Raw genomic sequence first — 10,105 nt, forward strand, 5'->3', positions numbered from 1 at the left:
ACCAGACGCTCGCGCGGCAGCCTGCGTGGACGTACGTGGCTGCTACCGTGCCATGCCAGGACGATCGAGGCGCGCCCGCACGCGGAGGTTCAGCCGAAGCATCAGCTGCCCTTTTCGGCGCGATGGTTGGCCGGTCGGTCGCCATGGCCACGCCTCGTACTTCCGGACAAAATGATTGGGAGGTCGCAGGTCAGCCATGACGGGATCGGCGGAGAGCAAGGCAGCATCAGCATCAGTGAAACGTCGCTGCCGGGTGTCTCGGCACTTCCAGCCTCTCCGGATCATCTATGGTGACGTGGAGATAATAAACGGAAGGAGTATAGTAGAAGAAGACAAATCTTGTTCGCGATGTGTTTCACGAGCCCAAGACGACAAAGCCCAGTCACCATTTTTTTGTTTCACTATTGTGATCGTTTTGTTTTGCCAGTCACCATTTTTCTTTGTCCTGCTTGTGTGATGATCATTTTGAAATTACTCACACTTGTGATTGTTTGTTTTGCCAGTCCATCTATGATCAAAGTTTTCGTGCATATTACAAAAATATTTTGCTAGTACAATGCTCACTCATCTGCCTCCTATTTGTACATACTGCAACAATATTTGCTAGTACCATTGAGGTAAGTCGAGACTTCAGCAGATTTTTAATCACACCAGTTTGTCATTCTATATCCATCTGCAAACATATGACGATCCTCCCACAAACATGTTCACCTTTAAACCAAACGTAGAATGCCTCGGATACGAGACACCAGAAAGCGAAAAACATGGAGAACCTAGGTCATGTCCTAGACAGCAGCACATGTAAACAATCCGGCAATCACCACATATTGTTGACTCATAATGTCACGGGGTGAAGCACTATTTAAGGAACTATACCAGACATGAGCAAGAGCAACACCTCAAATGACACCAGCTGTTTGTTCTTCACTTCTCCTGACCCGCTTCCCAAACAACACAGATAAAAGCCCTAATAACTGGTATACTCTAAAATTCCAGAAAAGGATTCTGCTGGTTCAAGGGAATGAAAAGAGTGTATCAACAATTTCTTCAGGTGATCAAGTTCCCAATGGCAGTTTATCTGGGATCCCTATCAGAACATATAGTAGCAAATGGTAATTCATGCAGTGTTCCTGTCACTATGGCCTTATCAGAGACTAACTAATGCAGTAGCAAATGCAAATGCTGGACATGCCCATGCCAATAAACATTGGATTGAGGTCAATAGTAAAATAACACTCATTCAGGAAATATGAGAACAGCACCCATGAGCATATATGCACATATTTAGCCATCGCCAGAGTAGCTGAGATGACAAGGCTTCTCCTGCTTAAGCAAAATCCTGAAATGGATAAGTACTTCTGACACCTTACCAAGGTTCAGGGTCTAAATTTGCAGGGTTGCGACTCAGCCGTACCATAAAACTACGGAACAAACATACTAGGTAACACTTAGCACTGTAATACTGCCAGCTTTACAAAAAATATTATCCCTGCAATGTTTGCATGGGCTACACACTCTACAAGAAGGACTTGTGGTTTCCATTCACGGAGAACCTGTGGCAGGTGGCTTTGGAGCCTGATTTTTCTGGTTGGCTGTAGATTGGGCAGCAGAGGTCTTTATGTTCCCTTCACTCGCCATTGACTTCTTGATCTGGATCGATTGAGGTAACAGAAAAACTAACATATCAACTCCAAATGCAATGGAAGTATCGAACAAAAGCGGATATACCAATCATACTTCAGGCACATGCAGAAAATGCAGAATTATATCCATAGTTCATGTTTTCTTTCAAACATCATTTTATGTAGATTGAGATCCTTGGAGCTCTAGAGGTTATATTTGAGTAGATGCAATCACAATAATATGTTTACGAATATCATGTTTCCAACCAATGACAGAGGCGAGAATTATATCCATAGTTCAAGAAGTAATCATGCGTGAAATAAGGTGGATAGTTGATGTGGTGAGGATGATAAAAAAAAGTACCAGAGTAAGCCTCTCCCTGTGAATATCGTTGACATGCTGCAGATCACCAAGAAGAGACAAGGAAATGTCAATATGGGTTACAAAAGAAATAACTACAAGAAGAAGAAATAAATATGATTAAGAATTACCGGCTTCTTGTATAGTTTTATTTCATCCCCGGTGAAACCTGGCAAGGTGATATTCCAGCTTCTCTCTGCAATGGTGATATTAAAGAATAACACAGCTGTAATTACACAAGCGCATTAGCACAAATATTCTAGAAAAGCCAAAATAATTAGGTACCTGCATGAAGGAGTACATCTTTGGCTTCCAAAGTAGTCGACTTTCTATGCTTTGCTAAAGAACAAGCAAATGTTCCGACCTGCTCAAAATAGTTATCAAAAACAAAATAGCTAATAAGAAGTCATCCAGAATGCACAAAGGCTTGAGAAACCATGCGTATTTTTCTTTTAAATAGGAAATCATATTCTGAAAAATAATGATCCTAGGATAAAAATCACCAAACGAAAAAAAAGAAGAAAGGGACAAAAAACCTACAGATTCAATAAAATCTTCTGCAATGTCAATAAGAACATCTTCAACGTCAGGATCCAGCCTTTCCGAAGGGTCGATCTGTGCGAACAAATTATAAGAAAGGTTGACACTTTTACTGCTATAATATGAAATGCGCAACTACAGAAAACTAGTACGAGAGTCAATTAATCGTTAAATCAATCAGCCCAAGTGATGTTTACGATCCTACAGAGCTCATGGTGAGTAATGTAAATTCAACAAAAATATCTTGTGCAAGTATTTACAAGAGTAATTACTGTTCCACTAAAACCGTACTTAAGTTCAACCATCACTGGAATAGATTTAACACAGATCATTCTAAGCACTTAAATCAATAGCACAATTTTAGGAAGGGGGATCTGATAAAATGAAACAGTGTTCGATAAAATGACACGCCCCATGTCAGTGACATGTAGGTTCCTTGCTTGGTCCGTGCACTATGCATGTAGACTACATAAAAGTATGTCAAAATATGGCACACTTTGTTCTTTGCTACATATGATCCAAATATGATACATTTTTTTTCTTTTTGCTACTGAGGACAAAATCCAGTTATTCTGCTTTTGATTTTACAAAAGGATAGCTGAACTTTCAAAGTGTTCTCTGTCATGTCTTTCTTTATGCAACTATGCATAGGGGTAGCAAAAGATGAGGCTAAATATAAAATTGTATGAGAACAGAGAAAACAAGCATTTCAGACAGATATGCAAAAGGAAATATTTTGGAACCAGAATAACACACTAACAAACGCCATTAATCACACCAGTGGAATGAGATGTATGAAAAACTGAAAATATAGGATCTAAGGAAATCTGGAATTGCATAACCTTGCACCTTCTCTCACACTGCAGCTCAGGAAACACAGCATACCTGTGCAAGTAAATCATGTATACTCCTCTTGGAGAGTAGCCGATTACTGGATTCACCAGAAGCTGCATCGGCAGAAGCCATGTCCACAAGCTGCATATTAGTAGCTTGTAGTGTGGCTGGAGAATCAGGCTTCTGAGTCAATGAGACAGGAGTCCGGGCAGCTTGCTGCTGGTTTTTTAGTGTTGTATTTTGCTGATTTTGCTGTGAGGAACTTTGTGGTTGACTTTGCTGCTGTTGCTGTTGTTGTTGCTGCTGCTGTTGCTGTTGTTGTTGCTGCTGCTGCTGCTGTAAAACTTGCTGTTGCTGCTGCTGCTGCTGCTGCAAAACTTGCTGCTGCTGCAAAACTTGCTGTTGCTGCTGCTGATGCTGATGCTGAGGTTGCTGCTGAGGTAGCTGCTGCTGTCCTGAAAGTGCATTCTGTTGAGAAGCTACAGGTGCAGATTGTGCAGCATGGTATGGTCTTGGTTGTGGAACTTGTGGCCTTGGTTGTGGAACTTGTGGCCTTTGTTGTGGAACTTGTGGCCTTTGTTGTGGCCTAAATGCTGAAGACATATTTGCCGGAGTTTGCTGTAAAGCCGTCGCAGGGGAACCCATAGACATTGGTCTTGTTAAAGAATGCATGGGGGTTTTCTGTGGGAAAATAATTCAATCAAGCACACAACATGACATGCATTGCAATAAAGAAGTTGGTGTATTCCCTCCTAATCTGATGGTACACCATACAGTATGTGGAATCAATCAAGGGGCAACAAGCCTGAATTCAGCCTACACTTCTATGGATTACAAATGATTGATCCACATTTAGAAGGTATGTAAATATTCCTTCATCTCTGCACCAACATTTATATGAACAAATATAATTTACATAATCACACATTTTGCATATAACCGAAACACAATAATGAAATGCCTACAGATAAAACTAGACTACATCATTACAAGTAACAGCCTAACAGGCTTCTTACTTGTGAACCTGGCATTTGGCTACCAGACGAAGATGGTGTCGCTGATGATGGAAGACCTGGCCTTGGCTGTTGCGAACCAGATACTGCTCCTGGTCTCATCTGAGACGCGTTAAGGGAACCAATCATCCCAATATTCTGGATCCCCGGGGCAGGTTGCCTAAGCTGTAAGCCATAAACATCATTAGGAACCGTTTCATAACTCAAAAGAGAAGGCAGGGTGGAAGTTAATGACAATGAAAGCACTTAAGAGATATTCTGCATCCGCATAGTCGTAGACTAATCCTACCGGGATTAGGTTTCCTTCTTCCATGCAAAGGACAGGTGGATAATAACTATATAAAGCCATGAGGTGGTTCACTGGTCTTAGAAACCCAATAAATCCAAGATCTATTCAAAGCAAGGTGGAACCAACTGGGGGTTCAAGAGAAGATTAAAGTGTCGTGTATATAGGACAAGAAACAGAGTGTCCTAAAAGTTGGCCATGGTTGAGAGAGTGACGATCCATTGTACGCTTGAGGTTGCGTTTAACAAATTAGTACTAGCTTCGTTATAGCTAGGATCATCAAGAAAGTGCAGCTAATCACAACTAATGGCTTCCTTGAGAGAGAGAAAATATGCTACATGAGCTCAGTTTTGGCCTCAATTGGAAGAGAACTCCATGAATGTTGAGCTTATTAACCAGGATTATAAAGAAACCGAGTTCAAGAATGAGACGCAGACCTGTGGAGTGGCCAGCGGGGCCTGGTCGGGGCCGCGATGCATAGGGCTGAACTGATGGGCGAGCGGCGGCGGCGGCACGAACCCTGTATAGCCCATGGGCGTCTGCGCCCCACGCGGGTGCGCAGGCAAGCCAATCGCAACCCCTCCCCTTGCCATTGCAGAAGCCGCGGAGGAGGCCCCTGCTGCGGCGGCAGAGGAGGAGGAGGACATCGTGATGGGAGAGGCTAGGTGGGTGTACGGCGGCCTCATGCGAGGCGCCGGCGGCCGCGCGGTGGCGGGGATCGGAGTTGGGGGATCTAGGGTTTGGGCGGGGGCGGGCGCTGGTGCTGGGGCGGGGGCGGGAGCGGGAGCGGGAGCAGGGGCAGGAGCGGGCGTGGGTTCGGAGGTGGGTGGCGCGGCGGTGGAAACGGGAGGCGCGGGATTGGGCGGCGGCGCGGCAGGGGGAGCCGCAGCCGCTGTTGAGGGGGGCGGCGCCGCCGCGTCCGGCTGCGTGGGGGGAGGCGCGTCCATGGTGACAGGCGTTCGATGAATTGCCCGTTAGGCTTGAAGGGGCCTTGATAATAAAGGACGGATAAATGCACAAGTATTCAGGACCTATGTGCAAAAACTCATTTTATTTTAACAAACAAAGAGTCTCGAAGGACGAGAGTGGATTTTTGGAGCCTGGGTGTATTGCAGGATCTTATTTTAAATACTTTATAAATCACATTTAAAGTTTCAAAAAATTCTGAAAATAATTCTATGTGATCATATGGATGTATATTACACATGTGTAAAATTTGGTGAAGAAATAAGTGAACATATGAGCTATACAAAAATGACAAAATGGTGATTTCCAAATAGTGATTAATGCATGCACTGTTCATCTTTCCAAAATCATGGTTTTGTCTTTTTTTATGTAACTCACATGGTTACTTATTTCAGCATCAACCTTTGCACATGTGTAATACACATCCATATAAATGTGTTGATTTGTTTTCAGAATTTTTTTGAAACTTCAAAAAAAATATGTTGACACTATTTAAAATATAGGGCTCCAATGCACATGTCCTCCAAAGTGGCTTTTTGCTCGAAGAACCCTCAGATCAAAGCGAAAATACATAGCATCTTACAACATGAAACAAAATTTAAAAAAATGACAACCAAGTGTCTGCACTTTATAAAAAAGACCCAAAATAGAGATACATCGGGTCCAAAACACACCCCTTGCAGGACCAACTTCATTGGCATCAAGATGCAACCATTTGGTCTGGCAAAGCCTCCAAAGTTACACGTTATGAACTATGATTGAAGGATGTGCCTTTCATATGGCATCATATCCGAGAAGAAAGAAAACTAACCGCTCTTAGACCAAACAAATCGACTAATATGTGGGGACAAACCAAACACTCACCATTACATGGCCGCATAGGGTAATTTGAAGCTTTGTCCCCAACAACACCACCTCGCCTCTAGATCTTCCTACAAAAGAAAGGCAAGCCGAAGAACTTCTTCCTACAACACAGGGATCGACCAAGCCGAAGCCAGTCGCACAGATACGAAGCAACAACGAGGCGGGGGCGCTTGGATCCGACACATCTCCCCTTGCCATCACCCCTACAACTAGACAACAACATCTCACTCACCACCACCACTTGTGACATCAAGTTCATACCCTTGGGTAATGGGTATTCATACCCGCAAAATGCATGGGTAGGGTATGGGTATGAAATTATACCCAGGGATAACCCAATGGATACCCAAAATTAATAAAAAAATAAACCCTATAATATCTGGGTAAACCTACAGTAATTAGCATTGCAAGTTTACAAACTTGATTTTTTTTAAAGTTAGTTTGTAATGGAGATTAAGACATTGTGTGTCAATCATCATTATGAAATTTTGATGTAAGTGCAAACCAGATTGTGATGGCCGAGTACCTAACTTTAGTTTTAGGCCCTTTTCTTGTCTTACCTTTATCACGCCAATGTTATTTTACCCACCGGATACCCATTGGGTATAAAATACCTGATGGGTATGGGTATGGGTACCAATTTGTGTCCATGAATATTAGAATGGATGGATATAAAAAAGGTTTTGGGTAAGGGTTTGGGCACAAAAAGTTTGTACCCGCCCATACCTTACCCATTGCCATCCCTAGTCGCATCCGGCTGCGTGAGAGGAGGCGCGTCCATGGTGACAGGCGCTCGATGAATTGCCTGTTATGCTTGAAGGGGCCTTGATAATGAAGGACAAATAAACGTAAAGTATTACGGACCTGTGTGCAAAAACTAATTTTTCTTTCAATAAACAAAAGTATCGATGGACCCTCTGATCAAAGCGAAAGTACATGGCACCGTACAACATGAATCAACTTTAAAAATGGCAACCAAGTGTCTGTACTTTATGAGAATGTAGCGACCAGACCTCAAACAGTCTGATCTCTGTGCTCCGGTGTCATCTCTGGATCAGTAATGCTGACACCACACAGTACTCAGAGGATTTATAGCAGAGTAGCAATCACACACTTATTACATCGAGTGTCTCAAAAAAGAACTTATTACAATAAGTATGGCTTAAGGCCATCTAATAACGATAACAGCGGAAGGCTTGGAAGATAAGTGAGTCCATCAACTCCAACGGCATCACTGAGTATAGAACCACGACCTAAAAATTCCTTAATCGTCGTCTGAAAAGTCTGCAACATTAACGTTGCAGCCCGAAACGGGTCAGCACATGGAATATGCTGGCAAGGTAACACATAGAGAGTAAAGGAATAAAACAGCTATACTATATGCATATTTGGCTAGTGGAAAGCTCTATGGTTATAGTTTTGCGTAAAGCCAGTTTTCCCCTACTTCAAAGGAATAAAATTTAATTACTATCATGGTGGTTGTTAAACATTGAGAATGGTTGACAGCATTCTCAATCCCAATTAAGCATCATCATTAAACATAACCCAACAAAATTAATTTAGAGTAACATGTTGAGATTCACATGAAAATCCAAGTACTAGACACTCAAGATGTCCATAACCAGGGACACGGCTAACCATGATTAGTTTATTACACTCTGCAAAGGTTTGCGCACTTTTCCCCACAAGACTCGATCGCCTCCGTTTGGTTTCTCGCACTACATGGTGTTTGAGAAGACGGATCACCGAGACATAGTCTTTCAAAGCGCTAGCACCTTACGATCGGGTAGACCGTACCACCTACATCCCCTACATCTGCTAGTCTACCACTGTAAGAGTTCGCACGACTTAGTTAACTATGCTAGAGCCCATAATAGCTTGTGGCTGCACACGGAAGTTTCTAGTATGAATAGTCTCATGATCCCTTTGAGCCTGGGTGGCGGTCCAAAAGAAAACAGGCAAGTCCTGGAATACCCAGGTGCCTCAATCCACCCAGATGTGTGTTTAAGTTGCCACCTTAGTGTTGGAAATATGCCCTAGAGGCAATAATAAAATGATTATTATATTTCCTTGTTCATGATAATTGTCTATTATTCATGCTTTAATTGTATTATCCGGAAATCGTAATACATGTGTGAATACATAGACCACAATGTGTCTGTGACGCCCCCGATTCAATCGTACACTAATCATGCACGCAAATGTGTACGATCAAGATCAGGGACTCACGGGAAGATATCACAACACAACTCTACAAATAAAATAAGTCATACAAGCATCATAATACAAGCCAGGGGCCTCGAGGGCTCGAATACAAGTGCTCGATCATAGACGAGTCAGCGGAAGCAACAATATCTGAGTACAGACATAGGTTAAACAAGTTTGCCTTAAGAAGGCTAGCACAAACTGGGATACAGATCGAAAGAGGCGCAGGCCTCCTGCCTGGGATCCTCCTAACTACTCCTGGTCGTCGTCAGCGGGCAGCACGTAGTAGTAGGCACCTCCGGTGTAGTAGGGGTCGTCGTCGACGGTGGCGTCTGGCTCCTGGACTCCAGCATCTGGTTGCGACAACCAGAAGGAAAGGAAAGGGGAAAAAGGGGGGAGAAAGCAACCGTGAGTACTCATCCAAAGTACTCGCAAGCAAGGAGCTACACTACATATGCATGGGTATATGTGTAAGGAGGCCATATCAGTGGACTGAACTGCAGAATGCCAGAATAAGAGGGGGATAGCTAGTCTTATCGAAGACTACGCTTCGGGTCACCTTCGTCTTGCAACAGGTATAAGAGAGTAGATTGAAGTCCTCCAAGTAGCATCTCCAAGTAACATCTCATAGCATAATCCTACCCCGCGATCCCCTCCTCATATCCCTGAGGTAGAGCGACCACCGGTTGTATCTGGCACTTGGAAGGGTGTGTTTTATTAAGTATCCGGTTCTAGTTGTCATAAGGTCAAGGTACAACTCCAAGTCGTCCTGTTACCGAAGATCACGGCTATTCGAATAGATTAACTTCCCTGCAGGGGTGCACCACATAGCCCAACACGCTCGATCCCATTTGGCCGGACACACTTTCCTGGGTCATGCCCGGCCTCGGAAGATCAACACGTCGCAGCCCCACCTAGGCACAACAGAGAGGCCAGCACGCCGGTCTAAACCTAAGCGCACAGGGGTCTGGGCCCATCACCCATAGCACACCTGCATGTTGCGAGGGCGGCCGAAAGCAGACCTAGCCTAGTGGCGTTCCAGTCCAATTCGGCGCGCGCCGCTCCGTCGCTGACGTCTGAAGTGCTTCGGCTGATACCACGACGTCGGGATACCCATAACTACTCCCACGTAGATGGTTAGTGCGTATAGGCTCGTAGCCAGACTCAGATCAAATACCAAGATCTCGTTAAGCGTGTTAAGTATCCGTGAACGCCGAACAGGGCCAGGCCCACCTCTCTCCTAGGCGGTCTCAACCTGCCCTGTCGCTCCGCCACAAAAGATCCACACAGAGGGCCGTCGGGACAAAGGTCCTTTCAGCCCCCAATCCGTGAATCACTCGCGGGTACTCTTCGAGCTGACCCGACTTTAGTCACCATCTGTATAGTATGTATGTATGTATAGTATATACCCGTG

At 44.1% G+C, this 10,105-nt stretch overlaps 1 protein-coding gene across 1 annotated transcript; it reads right to left on the minus strand.

Annotated features, from left to right (window-relative positions):
* Positions 1 to 1,248: 1,248 nt before the first annotated feature.
* LOC123062663 (transcription initiation factor TFIID subunit 12) lies at positions 1,249 to 5,629 on the minus strand. The gene is made up of 8 exons (XM_044486278.1): positions 5,094 to 5,629; positions 4,374 to 4,535; positions 3,409 to 4,038; positions 2,524 to 2,598; positions 2,269 to 2,347; positions 2,115 to 2,179; positions 1,987 to 2,022; positions 1,249 to 1,650 (listed from the first exon to the last, which is right to left on the minus strand). Exons 1-8 carry the CDS (start codon positions 5,601 to 5,603, stop codon positions 1,543 to 1,545), a joined length of 1,665 nt encoding a protein of 554 aa, XP_044342213.1. The 5' UTR covers positions 5,604 to 5,629; the 3' UTR covers positions 1,249 to 1,542.
* Positions 5,630 to 10,105: the final 4,476 nt, after the last annotated feature.

This window comes from Triticum aestivum, chromosome 3A (genome assembly GCF_018294505.1).
Source record: "Triticum aestivum cultivar Chinese Spring chromosome 3A, IWGSC CS RefSeq v2.1, whole genome shotgun sequence".
Taxonomy (NCBI): Eukaryota; Viridiplantae; Streptophyta; class Magnoliopsida; order Poales; family Poaceae; genus Triticum; species Triticum aestivum.